General features: G+C 45.2%; 1 protein-coding gene across 4 annotated transcripts; it reads right to left on the reverse strand.

Moving 5' to 3' along the window:
• Positions 1-1,141: 1,141 nt before the first annotated feature.
• LOC748668 (zinc finger protein 816) lies at positions 1,142-16,480 on the reverse strand. Of its 4 annotated transcripts, none has more exons than XM_063802225.1 (5): positions 16,301-16,458; positions 13,604-13,754; positions 9,589-9,666; positions 6,405-6,531; positions 1,142-5,233 (listed from the first exon to the last, which is right to left on the reverse strand). In XM_063802225.1, exons 3-5 carry the CDS (start codon positions 9,649-9,651, stop codon positions 3,546-3,548), a joined length of 1,878 nt encoding a protein of 625 aa, XP_063658295.1. In that variant the 5' UTR covers positions 9,652-9,666; positions 13,604-13,754; positions 16,301-16,458; the 3' UTR covers positions 1,142-3,545. The 4 variants fall into 4 exon arrangements, with proteins under 4 accessions (XP_063658295.1, XP_054528711.1, XP_063658293.1 ...); XM_054672736.1 differs by having other exon boundaries at positions 16,291-16,450; XM_063802223.1 differs by lacking the exon at positions 13,604-13,754 and having other exon boundaries at positions 16,301-16,480.
• Between the last annotated feature and the right edge of the window lie 60 nt (positions 16,481-16,540).

The following is a 16,540-nucleotide window of genomic DNA, read 5'->3' on the forward strand; positions in this document are numbered from 1 at the left end:
GTTCAGTACACGTGGTCTACTACAATAAGTTGTTTTACCTTCGATTGTTTGAAATGTTAACTTAAAACGGGCAGGAAGCATCCATGTGATATTAGGGGTAACATCACGGCACAAGAGAATGAATCCACCAATCAGAACTCGGAGGATCCAGTCCTAGAGGGAGAGGATGACAGCAGGAGACATCCACGCCCCAGCTGAGAAAGCCCGAACCCGCCCCCTCCAGGCCTGGCCCTTTAGAACAACCCACCTTCCAGAGCCCGCCCCCTAGACGGCGATAACCCTCTGGCCTGGCTCCTGCCCGCAGTCCGGCCCGGCCCCCAGGCAGCCTCCTCCCTTTTGCCCCGCCCCAGGCCCCGCCCCCACAGCGGCCTCTACTCTCTCGCCCCGACCCAGCACCTGTTCAGGCCCCGCCCGCTCAGCAACCTTTTCCCCTCCTGCCCTGTCCCCGCTTAGTGTCCAGAACCCTCCCAGACAGGGTCCAGGACCAGCCCATGGTTGTTCTGCACGGAGAGCCCGGGGCTGACGCAGGTGAGTGATTTTTTGTCTTTCTGCTTCAAACCTGCCTTTCTCAGCACCCCAGCCCCCAGTCCAGCCATACCAGGAATTTGGGTGCGTCGGGATGTTGAAATCCCCACGCGAGTTTGTGCAGTTGTCAGGGAGTCCCAGCTTCGCCATGGGAAGCTCGCAGACCCGGTGGCTCTGCAGCATTTGTATCGTTTTAGCCCATGTCCTCCCCCTTTCAGGTGGCAAAATCTCGGCTCACCACAATCTCTGACTACTAGGTTCAAGCGATTCTCCTGCCTCAGGCTCCTGAGTAACTGGAATTACAGGCGCCCGCCACTACACCCAGCTAATTTTGTATTTTTAGTAGAGACTAAAAATGTTGGTTACACCATGTTGGTTATGCTGGTCTGGAAAACCCAATCTCAGGTGATCTGCCCACCTCGGCCTCCCAACATGCTGGGATTACAGGCGTGAGCCACTGCGCCCAGCCTCTAGGTAGCTTTTTTTTAGTCTTTGTAGCTATGTTGTTTAGGAATAAAATCGGAGGCAGGTTTTTCTGTCCCAATTCCCAGCTTGACCTTTCTCTTTGGCTTGGTAATTTTCATTATCCTTTCACAAGCTCAGACAGACATAATGCTTTGACACAATGATATTGCTTTATATAGATTTTCCACATCAATAAAGTCCAAGGGTCTGTCATGAACTGGGTTAGAAGAGATGAGAAGATTCCCAGGAGACTCAGTCTCAAGCAATCCTCCCACCTCAGCCTCCCAAGGTGCGTGGACCACAGGTGTGATCCACTGAACACAGTGGAGTCTCCAGCTCAAAAAAACAAAACAAAGGTTAAGGTACTCTATCGAATTACGTCATTTGACTTATTTTATTTTTATTTTTTATTTATTTATTTTTTTTCTGAGATGGAGTCTTGCTCTGTCACCCAGGCTGGAGTGCAGTGGCGCGATCTCGGCTCACTGCAACTTCCGCCTGCCGGGTTCATGCCATTCTCCTGCCTCAGCCTCCCGAGTAGCTGGGACTACAGGCGCCCACCACCATGCCCGGCTAATTTTTTGTATTTTTAGTAGAGACGGGGTTTCCCCATGTTAGCCAGGATGGTCTCGATCTCCTGACCTTGTGATCCACCTGCCTTGGACTCCCAAAGTGCTAGGATTACAGGCGTGAGCCACCACGCCCAATCGACGTTCTTTTTTTTTTTTTTAAATAAAATGTTTCACATATTTATTACCGAACCTAGCCAACCAATGCGTTCGTAACAGAGTCAGAGATAAAAAATATATTCCCAATAAAACATGTCCAACTCTCCAGATAGGGGCGACATTTTCAGCTTGATATGGTTGCGTGATTGTGACCTTATTATCAGTTTTCATGCGAATCCACTGGGGAATGGAACAATTCTGCTTTTGTTTCTTGGCCAGGACTCTCTTAATCCTGAAAGTCTTGTGAGAAGACATGGCAAGAAGCGAAGTCAAGCACACACTACGATGACGGAGAGAGAAGGGTCTTGATTTTTTCTTTTTTTTAGACTAAGTTTCTTTCTTTTTGCCCAGGCTGCAGTGCAATGGTGTGATCTTGGCTCGCTGCAACCTCCGCCTCCCGGGTTCAAGTGATTCTCTTGCCTCAGCCTGGCGAGTAGCTAGGTTTGGCCAAAATATGAACTAGAAAGGCAGGAACCTGGCCAAAGGTGGGGAGCTTGAATGTTATTACCTTATTCCTGCTTGACCTTTACTGCCAACGCCAACACAAATGGTCAGAGGTCCCTTATATGAAAATCTTCATGATCTTGCGGGAAAACCCTGATTTTTGTAAAGGCTGCAAAACAGGCTCAAAAATAAATAAATTAAAAAAATTAAATTTAAAAGAGCCAGTTGCAGTGGCTCACGCCTGTAATCCCACCACTTTGGGAGGCCGAGTTGGGTGGATCAGCTGAGGTTAGGATTTCAAGACCAGACTGACCAACATGAAGAAACACCCTCTCTACTAAAAATACAAAAATTAGCCAGGCTTGGTGGCGCGCACCTGTAATCCCAGCTACTTAGGAGGCTGAGGCAGAAGAATTGCTTGAGCCAAGGAGGCAAAGGTTGCAATGAGCCCAGATCATACCACTGCACTCCAGCCTGGGTGACAAGAGCAAGACTCCATCTCAAAACAAAAAAATAAAATAAAATAAAAAATAAATAAAAATACAAAAATTAGCATGGTGTGGTGGCATGCATCACTAATCCCAGCTACTCAGGAGGCTGAGGCAGGAGAATTGCTTGAATGCAGGAGGTGAAGGTTCCAGTGAGCTGAGATCATGTCATTGCACTATAGCCTGAGTGACAAGAGCAAGACTCCATCTCAAAAAATAAAAATAAAAAACAGGCTGGGTAAAGTGGCTCAAGTCTGTTGGCCAGGCTGGTCTCAAACTGCTGACCTCAAGTGATCTACCTGCCTTGGCCTCCCAAAGTACTGGGAAAACAGGTATGAGCCACTGCACCTGACCCATTCTTCTTAACATTAACACTTTTTATGTCAATTAATGCGTGAACTCAATGTTAAGTCAACTCAAACTCAAGTCAATGTTGAATCAACTCTAATGTCAATTAAAGTTTTATGATTTTTTTATATTCATTTTATTTGGAACAATTATCTCAAAAATGAATTTTCTGATGTTCTGCATGGAATGACCACAGAGTGAAGACCTTGCCACCCTTACATTTGTAAGGCATCTGTCCAGTATGGATTCTCTGATGTCTAATGAGGTGTGAACATGAAGTAAAGGCTTTGCCACAATCATCACACTTGTGAGGTTTCTCTCCTGTATGAATTCTATGTTTTGCATAGGATGAAGCTTGACTGAAGACCTTGTCACAGTCATGATATTTGTAAGGTTTCTCTCCAGTATGAGTTCACTGATGAACTACAAGTTATGAATGACGTCTGAAAAATTTGCCACATTTATTACACTTGTAGATCTCTCTTCAATATGGATTCTGTAATGATTTGCAATGGCTGTAGCATTACTGAAGACTTTGTGACAATCATTACATTTGTAAAGTTTCCCTACACCCATGGATTGCTTGATGGTGAATAAGTGTTGACTGTCCTGTAAAGGCTTTGCCACACTCATTACACTTGTAAGGTTTCTCTGCAGTATGAACTCTCTGATGTTTTGCGAGGCTTGCTTTTTGATTAAAAACCTTGCCACATTCATTACACTTGTAAGGTTTCTCTCCAGTATGAACTCTCTGATGTTGTGCAAGGATTCCTTTTTGATTAAAAACCTTCCCACATTTATTACATTTGTAAGGTTTCTCTCCAGTATGAACTCTCGTATGGTTTGCAAGGCACGAATCACTCCGGAAAGCCTTGTCACAAACCTTACATTTGTATGGTTTTTCCCCAGTATGAATTCTCCTATGTCTTTCAAGGTGTGATCTGCGACTGAAAACTTTGTCGCATTCTTCACATTTGTAAGGTTTCTCTCCAGCATGAAGTCTATGATGACGTGCAAGGTTTTCTCTTCGACTGAAAACCTTGCCACATTCATTACATGTGTAAGGTTTCTCTCCAGTGTGAAGTGTATGATGGTATTGAAGGGATGACTTCCGACTGAAATTCCTGCCACATTTATTACACGTGTATGGTTTCTCTCCAGTATGAACTCTCTGATGTTCTGCAAGGTATGAATCACTCCGGAAAACCTTGTCACAAACCTTACATTTGTATGATCCCTCTCCAGTATGAATTTTCCTATGTCTTTCAAGGTGTGATCTGCGAATGTAAACATGGTCACATTCTTCACATTTGTAAGGTTTCTCTCCAGTGTGAAGTATATGATGGCATTGAAGGGATGATTTCTGACTGAAGGCCTTGCCACACTCATTACACTTGTAAGGTTTCTCTCCAGTATGAATTGCCTTATGAATTACAAGGGCTGAATTTCGACCAAAGGTCTTGCCACACTCATTACACTTGTAAGGTTTCTCTCCAGTATGAAGTCTACGATGGCATACAAGGGATGACTTCTCACTGAAGGTCTTCCCACACTCATTACACTTGTAAGTTTTCTCACCAGTGTGACATCTATGATGATATACAATGTATTGCTTCTGATTAAAGATCTTGCCACATACATCACATTTATATTGTTTCTCTCTTGAATGGGTTATGTGGTGTCTCCTTAAGAGTGAGCTATAATTAAAGGCTTTGCCACACTCATTACTTTGGCAAGGTTTTTCTCTCATGCGTATTTCCTGTATTTGTGTGAATAATGAAGAATGGAGGAAATTCTTCCCATACTTATTAGAAATATGAGTTTTGAGCCTACAAGAAATTCTTTGGGATTTTGAAGCTGAGGAAGCACCACTGATAGACTTGTCCAATTGGTTACTAATTTTCCCTTTAGTCTGAAACATGTGGAGTTCAGGCAGATGCGAATGAAAGCTTGATCCAAGCTGATCTTTAATAGGCTTGTTTCCAGCATGCCTGTGATCACTTCGGTCTGTACTACCAGTCAACTTTTTGATTTTTGTCATGGGTGCTTCATGGCCATTTCTTTCAACTTCTTGCCACTGAAACTCAAAGTGATGAATATCTTTCTTCATTTCTGGGAAGCAAAAATCTCCAATGTGATGACTTTTATGTCTTTGCAACGTCCCTGTGTGGATCACTTCTCCTGTATTACTGTGCCTGGTTGATGAGAACTCCATCATGGATTTTAAAGAGCTATCTAAAAAATATAAAGACCAATAGGTTTCCAATTAAGTACAGATGGTAAATAATAGTTGATATTCAAATGTGTAAAAATTACACAAAAAGCAATACTTATTTTAAACTTCCCAAATATGATCTTCAAAGTTTAAGAACACACTGTCTCTACTGAACATACAAAAATTAGCCAGTCATGGTGGTGGGGGCCTGTAATCCCAGCTACTCAGGAGGCTGAGGCAGCAGAATTGCTTGAAGCCAGGAGGCAGAGGTTGCAGCATGCGGAGATCACCACATTGCACTCCAGCCTGGGCAACAAGAGCAAAATTCTGTGTAGAAAAAAAAAAAGAGTTCAGTCAAGAGCCTCATATATATGAGGCAGTGAGCCTGAATGATGTCCTCCCTAGGAGGAATTTCTACAGCAGTGACTACTGCTTAGAGAAGATGACCGTTTGTTTATGTGATGAACACTGTCACAGTGCTAGTGAGAGATGCTTCTGTGATGGTTCTCAAAAACCAGAATGAAAGGCCAAGCATGGTGGCTCACGCCTGTAATCCCAACACTTCGAGGCTGAGGTGGGCAAATTGCTTGAGGCCAGGAGTTCAAGACCAACTTGGCCAACATGGTGATACCCTATGTCTAATAAAAATACGAAAATCTGCCAGGTATGGAGGCATGTGCCTGTAATTCCAGTTAGGTTGAGAGGCTGAAGTACAAGAATTGCTTGAACTCAGGATGCAGAGGTTGCAATAAGATGAGATCAAGACTCTGCACTCCAGTCTGTTCAACAGAGGGAGACTCTGTCTGAAAACAAACAAACAAACAAAAAGAAAACAAAACCACAAGCACAGCTGGAAACACTTGTCAGTCAGTGTCATGCTTTCTATCTCGTATCCTGGGCCATGCTGACCATTCTGCTCAGGGCTTCCAGGGACATCTCTTCCTAGAGCAGGATGATGTTCAATTGTATTAGTCAAAGTGTTCGTGAATTTTCTGTTTTTATGTAAAACCACTCCAAAGAAGAGTCTCTAAGAAGCTGTCCATGACAGATAGGAGGGTCATCACTGCAGAAAACAATGACACGTACATCAAAAGCATGTATGCGGCAAAATCACAAAAGAGAATATAAAACCAGAAAGAGCCAAGATAGACAAGTGCAGATTCCTCATGTCTGGAGGGACATTTTCCTCACCCACAAACTCCAGGTTCCTGTAGTTCTCCAACATCACAGCCCTGTATAAAGCCCTCTGCGCAGGGTTCAGGCATTTCCACTCCTCCAAAGAGAACTCTATAGCCACATCCCTGAAAGTCAAGCGTCCCTAAAATAAAAAACACGTTTCAACAAAACATTATGGAGGAGCGAGTTATTGCCCTCACGTGAAATGAGAAAACAGAAAATAAGTATTGATTTGATCCAAGACTGTGTTCTGACAAATTTATGTTAAGGTATTTTTGAACAATTTTTCAGTATAGTTGCATTTTATTGTACTTTTTCATGATAGCTTTTAAAATCCCCTAAGTCACTGTGGAAGTCTCAGTTTTATGGACAATATAAGGCCAGGAACGGTGGCTCATGCCTAAAATCCCAGCACTTTGGGAGACCAAGGCAGGTGGATCTCCTGAGCTCAGGAGTTCGAGCCCAGGACAATATGGTGTAACCCCGTCTCTACTAAAAATACAAAAAAAAAAAAACCCAGGTGTGGTGGCACACGCCTCTAGTCCCAGCTACCTGGGAGGCTGATGCACGAGAATAACTTGAGAACAAGAGACAAATGTTGCAGTGAGCCAAGATCGTGCCATTGCACTCCAGCTTGGGCTGCAGAGTAGGACTCCATCTCAAAAAAAAAAAAGAAAAAAAAAATATATATACACATACATACATATATGTTTTATATATATAATACAATATTATATATAATATATATTTATAAAATATATAATGTATAATACATATTATATATATGTATTTATAAAATATATAATATATGATGCAATATTATATATTATATATTATAATATTGTATCATATATGATATATAATATTGTATGATATATTATTAAATAATTAAAGATATTAAGTATATATAATATATATTTTATATATATATAAAATAAGTCCAGGCATGGTGGCTCACACCTGTAATCCCATCACTTTGGGAGACCGAGGTGGGTGGATCACTTAAGGTCAGGAGTTAGAGACCAACCTCTCCAACATGGCAAAACTCCGTATCTACTAAAAATAAAAAAATTGGCTGGGCATGGTAGGGAGGTGCCTGTAATCCCAACTATTCAGGAAGCTGAAACAGGAAAATCACCTGAACTCTGGAGGCAGGGGTTGCAGTAAGCCAAGATCACACCACTGCAATCCTGCCTGGGCAACAGACTGAGACTCTTTCTCAAAAAAAAAAAAAAAAAGGTATATATATATATTGCAAATAATGTATTTTCTACATAAACCGTGGGATTGGCTGCACACAGTAGGTACACCTGTAATCCCAGCACTTTGGGAGGCTGAGGCAGGTGGATAACCTAAAGTCAGGAGTTTGATAGCAGCCTGAAGAACATGGACAAATTCTGTCTCTACTAAAAATACAAAGTTAGCTGGGAATGGTGGCGCATGCCTATATTCCCAGCTACTGAACCTGGGAGGTGGAAGTTGCAGTGAGCCGATATCGTGCCACTGCACTCCAGCCTGGGCCACAAGAATGAAACTCCGTCTCAAAAAAAACAAACAAACAACCACAACAAAAAAGAAACGAAACAAAACTGTCAAGGACTCATGTGTCTTCATTCAGAGAAAGCTCCAAGGAGGATTTAAAAGAGCGAGCTATCTTGTTTTCTACCTTGGAAACATGAAAATTTTCAGAACTTGCAGGATAAAATACCATAACAAACAGTCATCAGACCGGGAGCAGGGCTCACACCTGAAATCCCAGCACTTAGGGAGGCCGACGTGGAAGGATCACTTGAGGCCAAAAGTTCGAGACCAGCCTGGCCAACATGGTGAAACCCCATCTGTACTAATAACACAACAATTAGCCAGGAGTGTAGCACGCATCTGTAACTGCAGCTACTCAGTTGGCTGAAGTGTAAGACTCATTTGAACCTGAAAGCCAGAGGTTGCAACGTGCCACTACACTCCAGGCGGGGAGGCCCTGTCTCAAAAAACATGCAAAAAAAAAAAAAAAACCCCATTCATCAAATAATTTTTTCTAAAATCTCATAACGGTATATGAATACATTTCTAAAGCATTGCGCCGACTTGCCACAGAACTCTCAACAGTGATTCCCCACTGAGACATGGGAATGGGTGGAAGGCTGGACAGGAAAGGGGATGCATAAGTGCACTTTTCTTTGGACTTTTATTACACAACACATATATACATCATGTGATGTTTAAAATAAAAGAATTACTTAATAATAATGGGTAGAAAAAGAATGGCTCCATCCTCTCTAACGACATAAGTTGTGCTCTTATGTCAGAGCAAACTTATAATCATTTTTACCTAAAATGTTTGCTTCATCAGAGTCCCTGTAAGAAAACAAAACAAAACAAAACAAAAGTCTCTGTGGGGTCAAAGTGCTGAGAATGATTTAAAGAATCCCCTGCAGTTAGATATTTCTATTGATTTCATAATTTGAAGTCAATGATGGAATAAAGCTAACTTTATTACTGATATCTATATCCGCTTTCCATTCTATTCCAAGACATTGAAAGTGCAGAGTCCTGCTGGGCTGTCTCACACCTGTAATCCCAGCAATTTGGGAGGCTCAGGTGGGAGGGCCACTTAAGCCCAGGAGTTCGAGGCTGCTGTAAACTAGAATTGTGCCATTGCACTCCAGACTGGGCCCCAGAGTGACACCGTGTCTCTTAAAACAAAAGTTTGGCGTCAGAGACATATTGACTCACTAGTGCAGCTTCAAATGCATTACAAAATCAGACACAAAATATCTCCCCTAGTTTGTCTCCTTTTCCAGAATTTACCAGATTTACCAGTGAACATTAATGTATGACTTTCATATACAGTTTCTCTGATCTGGTCCACAAAGAGCTAAACGTGCATCCAGATGTGGCCTCTGAACAATCCCTGCTGCCCAACATCACTGATAGCACGGGGCTCACACCCCGTCTCCATCCATGTCTGGTGTGAGCCCTTCCCAGGGCCATGCCCAGTGGAGCCTCTTCCCAAGCTCATGTCACTAGGTTATAGGAGATGGAATTTAAGTGAAGATGACAAGGACTGAGAAAAGGCACGGGTGAGTGCAAGCAAACGTGTGATGTAGAACGCTTCACACTCAGAGAAGATTGGCTACTACAATACCTGGCACTTCAGAAAGGAAAGAGACAGAAGAATCCACCAAGGAATATCACTTACCTGAGGAAGAGCCATCCCTGGCTCCTTTTCTTTGCTCTTCTTGGTGGCTTCCTCTTGTAACATGAGTCTTTGGAAATCCTGTATGTTAAAAAAGCAAGAGATTTAATATTTAGAAACCATAGACTCCTTTCATGTGACAAAACACACACACAGGGGAGACCTCACCCAAGAGAAAGACGGTCCTCTGCTACCCACTGCACCAGAGACCATGCAGAGATAAGAAAGTTCCACAGGAAGACCTACAAGTGTAATTTTGACCCATTTTCAGATCTTGCTCCCCTCCTGGAAAAGTCCACACACACGCTGCAGCAGGACACAGATCTTCAGGGCACAGATCTGGCCCTAACCAAACCCCATGCAGAGCACAGCCCCCTCACCTCCCTGTGGATCACAGGCTGATCTCAGCTCTCAACATGGAGGAAACTTCCTTGATGTTTAATGCTGGACACAGATAAGAATCACCAGTGCCATTGTAAGTATTATTGAGTGTGGGTCCCATCCTATTATAATAGCAATCTGATAAAACAGCATGCCTGTAATCCCAGCATTTTGGGAGGCCGATGCAGCTGGATCCCTTCAGCTCTGGGGTTGGACACCAGCCTGAGCAACATGGCGAAAGCCCATCTCTACGAAGAACACAAAAATTAGCGTGGTGTGGTGGCACGCGGCTGTGGTCCCAGCTACTCTGGAAGCTGAGGTAGGAAGCAGACCACCACTTCTCCTGCTGCCTTCCTCCCTCCCCCTTGCCTAGTTTATAAGATAGGAGGAAAGGAAGAAAGCAAAAAGTTAGAAAGAAACAGAAGTAAGATAAATAGCCAGACGACCTTGGCGCCACCACCTGGCCCCGGTGGTTAAAAATAATAATAATAATAATAATAATAATACCAACCCCTGACCTAAACTACTTATGTTATCTGTAAATTCTAGACATTGCATGAAGAAGCATTGCAAAAGTTTCTGTTCTGTTAGCTGATGAACGTAGTGTCAAGTCACGTTCCCCACGCTTGCTCGATCTATCATGACCCTTTCACGTGGACCCCTTAGAGTTGTAAGCCCTTAAAAGGGCCAGGAATTTCTTTTTCAGGGAGCTCAGTTCTTGAGATGTGAGTCCTCTGATGCTCCGGGCCAAATAAAGCCACTTCCTTCTTTAATCCGTTGTCTGAGAGGTACTGTCTGCGGCTCGTCATGCTACATTTCTTGGTTCCCTGACTTGGAAGCGAGGTGATTAACAGAAGGTCGAGGCAACCCCTTAGGTGACTTAGGCCTGCCCTGTGGAGCATCCCTGCTGGGTACTCCAGCCAGCTTGGGCGACATGGATTCTGAGAGTGCTACCAGGTAGGCATGTGCCCCAGAAAGATACTTAGCCTGGCCATCCGAACTTGCAGCGTAACCAGTGCGCTTACTGTAATGAAATAGGATATTAGAAGGACAAGTGCCCTCAGCTAAAAGGACAACAAGGTGGCTCAGAGCAGGAGGCCCCAGAAGGAGCCCTGTTCAATATAGCAGAAGAGTTACTGAACTGAGGAGGACCGGGCTCAACTGCCCCCAAAGAGCCCATGGTCAAGATGATAGTTAGGGGCAAAGACATTGATTTTCGTATTGATACCAGTGCTGAACATTCAGTAGTAACCGCCCCGGTTGCCCCCTTTTCCAAAAAGACTATTGTTATAATCGGAGCCATGGGAGTTTTGTCAAAGCAAGCTTTCTGTTGCCCCAGACTTGTACTGTAGGAAGACATAAAGTGATTCACCAGTTCTTGTACATGCCTGACTTGAAAGGACTTGAAAGGCCTTGCTTAGCGAGCTGAGAGCCACCGTCTCTTCTACAGAGCACAGCTCTTTACAGCTAAGGTTACCCAGAACGGGAGTCATTATGGCCCTTACAGTCCCCCAGGAAGAGGAATGGAGACTTCTTTTAACTGAGCCAGGCCAAGAGATAAGACCAACTCTGGCTAAGCGGTGGCCAAGGGTGTAGACAGAAGACAACCCTCCAGGGATGGCAGTTAACCAAGCCCTGGTACTTATAGAAGTTAAGCGTAGGGCCCAGCCAGCCAGGCAAAAACAGTACCCGGTCCCCAGAGAAGATCTTGAAAGTATCCAGGTCCATCTCAAGAGCCTGAGAGCCTTTAGAATTACAGTCCCTTGTCAGTCTCCCTGGAACACTCCCCTCCTGCCTGTTCCCAAGCCAGGGACCAATGACTACAGGCCGGTACAGGACTTGCGCTTAGCCAATCAAGCTACAGTGACTTTACATCCAACAGTACCTAACCCGTACACGTTAAGGTTGCTGCCAGCTGAGGACAGCTGGTTCTCTGGCTTAGACCTGAAAGACACTTTCTTTAGCATTAGACTAGCCCCTGAGAGCCAGAAGCTGTTTGCTTTTCAGTAGGAAGATCTGGGGTCAGGTGTCACTGCTCAGTACTCTTGGACCCGGCTTCTGCAAGGGTTCAAGAACTCCCCCACCATCTTCATGGAAGCACTGGCTCGGGACCTCCAGAAGTTTCCCGCCAGAGACCTAGGCTGCGCATTGCTCCAGTACGTCGATGACCTTCTGTTAGGACACCCCATGGCAGTTGAGTGTGCCAAGGGAAAGGATGCCCTACTCTGGCCCTTGGAGGACTGTAGGTATAAGTTGTCCAAGAAGAAAGCCCAGATCTGCTGACAGCAGGTACATTACCTAGGATTTACTATCCAACAGGGGGAGCACAGCCTGGGATCAGAAGGAAAGCAGGCTTTTTGCAACCTACTGAAGCCTAAGACCAGAAAGCAGGTGAAAGAATTCTTAGGTGCTGTGAGGTTCTGCAGACCGTGGATCCCAAACTTTGTAGTACTGGCCAAGCCTCTGTATGGAGTCACAAAGGGGGAGGACCAGGAAGCTTTTGAACGGAGATCCCAACAACAGCAAGCCTTTCATGAGTTAAAAGAAAATCTTATGTCAGCCCCAGCCCTGGGTTTACCTGACCTGACAAAGCCTTTTACGCTGTATGTTTCTGAGAGAGAAAATATGGCAGTTAGAGTTTTGATCCAAACTGTGGGGCCCTGGCCGAGGCCAGTGGCCTGCCTCTCTAAGAAACTAAATGGGGTTTCTAAAGGTTAGCCCTCATGTTTGAAGGCCTTGGCAGCAACTGCCCTGCTGGCAGAAGAAGCAGATAAACTAACTCTTAGGCAAAACCTGAACATAAAGGCCCCCCATGCTGTGGTGACTTTAATGAATACCAAAAGACATCATTGGCTAACGAATGCTAGACTAAACAAGTACCAAAGCTTGCTCTGTGAAAATCCCCACATAACCATTGAAGTTTGTAACACCCTGAACCCCGCCACCTTACTCCCGGTATCAGACAGCCCTGTTGAGCATAACTGTGTAGAGGCGTTGGACTCAGTTTACTTTAGCAGGCCTGACCTTTGAGACCAGCCTTGGGCATCAGTAGACTGGGAGCTATACGTGGACAGGAGCAGCTTCAACAGCCCACAAGGAGAGAGATGTGCAGGATATGCAGTAGTAACCCTGGACACTGCCATTGATGCCAGATCGTTGTCCCAGGGCACTTCAGCCCAGAAAGCCGAGCTCATTGCTTTAATTCAGGCCTTAGAACTCAGTGAAGGTAAGACTGAAAATATTCACACTGAGTCTCAGTATGCCTTTTTAACCCTCCAAGTGCATAAAGCATTATATAAAGAAAAGGGCCTGTTGAACTCTGGAGAAAAAGACATAAAATATCAGCAAGAAATCTTGCAATTATTAGAAGCAGCATAGAAACCCCACAATGTGGCAGTCATGCACTGCAGAGGACACCAGCGAGCTTCCACCTCGGTTGCGTTAGGGAACTCCAGAGCTGACTCAGAAGCTCGAAAAGCAACATAAACACCCTACTGGGCATCAGTCACAGCCCCGCTGCTCCCTCAAGCACCTGACCTTGTACCTACTTATTCTAAAGAAGAAAAAGACTTTCTCCAGGCAGAGGGAAGACAGGTGATGGAAGAAGGAAGGATCCGGTCACCAAATAGGACAGTACCTGTGCCACAGCTGCTAGGAGCCACAGTTGTACTGGAGGTGCATGAAACCACCCATCTAGGTCAGGAGTCACTTGAACAGTTGTTAGGCTGGTACTTCTACAGCTCACAATTGTCAGCCCTCGCCAAAACCGTGGCACAGCGGTGTGTAACCTGCCGACAGCACAATGCGAGGCAGGGTTCAGCCATTCTGCCCGGCATACAAGCTTATGAAGCAGCCCCCTTTGAAGATCTCCAGGTGGACTTCACAGAAATGCCAAAGTGTAGAAGTAACAAGTATTTACTAGTTCTCGTGTGTACCTACTCTAGGTAGGTGGAGGCTTATCCCACACGAACTGAGAAAGCTCACGTGCTTCTTCGAGATCTTATTCCTAGATTTGGATGGCCCTTACGAATCAGTTCAGATAACGGGCTGGAGTTTGTGGCTGACTTAGTACAGAAGACAGCAAAGGTATTAAAGATCACATGGAAACTGCATGCTGCCTTCTGACCTCAGAGTTCTGGAAAGGTGGAGCGAATAAATCGGACTATCAAAAATAGCTTAAGGCCTTAGGAAAAATTACACAAATGATTTCAGCCCAGGTAAATGAGAGATGCCCCATTAGCTTATTCTCCCCAGTTCACTCTTTCTCCCCAGGTGATTGAGTGTGGATCAAGGACTGGAACGTAGCCCCTGTGTGCCCCCAGTGGAAAGTACCCCAGACCGTCATCCTGACCACTCCCACCGCTGTGAAGGTAGAAGGAATCCCGGCCTGGATCCACCACAGCCATATAAAACCTGCAGCGCCTGAAACCTGGGAGGCAAGACCAAGCCCAGATAACCCCTGCAAAGTGACCGTGAAGAAGACGACAAGCCCTGCTCCAGTCACACCCGGAAGCTGACTGGCCCGACGCACAGTCGAAGCATGAGGAAGCTCATCGTGGGACTCATTTTTCTTAAATTTTAGACTTGTACAGTAAAGGCTTCAACTGACCTTCCTCAAACTAAGGACTGTTCCCAGTGTATTCATCAGGTCACTGAGATAGGACAGCAAATTAAAACAATCTTTCTGTTCTATAGTTATTATGAATGTACAGGCACGTTAAAAGGATCTTATTTGTATAATTCCACTCAGTACAAGGTACGTAGCCCAGGAAATGACAAACCTACTATGTGTTATAACCCATCTAAGCCCCCTGCAACCACCGTTTTTCAAATAAGATTAAGAACTGGTCCTTTCCTAGGTGACACAAGTAAAATAATAACTAGAACAGAAGAAAAAAGAATCCCCAAACAAGAAACTTTAAATTTGATGCTTGTGCAGCCATTAATAGTAACAAGCTCAGATTAAGATGTGGATCTCTTAACTAAGAACGGAGCTGCACAGTAGAAAATAAATGTTTGTCATGAGGCAGAGGTCTGTGAAAATTTGCCTATTGCCCATGTGTTATTTAGGCTACTTAGAAAAAGGACAAAAAAGACCCGGTTCACTTTCAAAAAAAAGAAGCCAACCCCTCCTGTGCTAGCAGTCACCGTAACCCACTAGAACTAATCACTAATTCCCTAGACCCCCGTTAGAAAAAAAGAGAAGGTGTAACCCTGAGGGTCAATAGGACAAGGGTAACCCCCCAAGTTGCCATTTTAGTCCGAGGGGAGGTCCCCAGGCCCTTTCCCAAACCAGTGTTTCAAGCCTTTTATAATGAGCTAAATCTGCCAGCACCAGAGCTTCCAAAAAAGACAAGGAACTTGTTTCTCCAGTTAACGGAAAATGTAGCTCATTCCCTCAATGTTACTTCTTGTTATGTACGTGGAGGAACTACTGTCGGAGACCGATGGCCTTAGGAAGCCCGAGAGTTGGTGCCCACTGATCCAGTTCCTCACACAATTCCAGTTCAGAAGGCCCAAACTAGCAACTTCTAGGTCCTAAAAACCTCAGTTATTAGACAATACTACGTAGCTAAGGAAAGAAAAAACTTCACCATCCCCGTAAGAAAGCTCAATTGTTTAGGATAGAAGTTGTATACAACAGCACAACAGGGACAGTCACTTGGTGAGGCTTAAACCACACTGAAAAGAACTCATTAAGTAAATTTTCTAAATTACAGACTGCCTAGGCTCATCCGGAATTTCATTGAGACTGGACGGCCCCCGCTGGACTATACTAGTCCAGGCACAGAGACTATACTATACTATACTAGTCCAGGCACAGGCTATACTAGTCTGTAGGCACAGAGACCCATCTCCAACAACAAAGAAGAAAAGTTAAAATCTGGGTCCTGGCTCTGGGAATCTAAGGCCGATTAATGTGAACTTTGCAAAACTAGAGCAAAAGGAATAACCCCATCTCCCAACCCGTAGTAACAAAGGATCAAAGGGTACTCTCCCTGTAGCCCTCCCACTTCCACCACGTCTCAGATGGAAAGGGAAAGAGCCTAGGAGTGGCCACAAAGCACCGGCCACCCTGGGGCTGCGGGGCTGCAACGCTGCGCTCCAGGGGCCGACTAGAGCGAGGCTGGGAAGCGCTCTTGCCCAGGGCGAGAACCCAGCTCGGGGTGAGGACGTGAAACAGCGCGAGGCGGGAGGACGCGTCAGAAAGGGTTTTGCGAAGGAAAGTTTGGCGACAGGAGGTGTCTGCACGGCCCCACTGCAGAAAGACCGGGGACGGGACCAGCCTCAGGGCGACTTTAAACTCAAAAGGAAGCGACTCACGGACTCTCACCCGGACGTTTCAATTTGCTCTGGGTTGAGAAAAGAGGGGCCGGAATTTGCAGGTCTGTGGGGACCCCACGTCCCCTATATAGCAGCACCAGAGAACTAGGAAACGCACACGCCGCGGTGCAACTTTCAGTCCACGCCATCCGCTTCCGGGTCTGTGCCAATCGGCGCAGGACGGAGGCGGGACCTGGGCCAGATCCCCGAAGAGGTGGGCGGGGCCTGGGCGAGGCCGGGGCGGGGTGCA

This window comes from Pan troglodytes, chromosome 20 (genome assembly GCF_028858775.2).
Source record: "Pan troglodytes isolate AG18354 chromosome 20, NHGRI_mPanTro3-v2.0_pri, whole genome shotgun sequence".
NCBI classification, from domain to species: Eukaryota; Metazoa; Chordata; class Mammalia; order Primates; family Hominidae; genus Pan; species Pan troglodytes.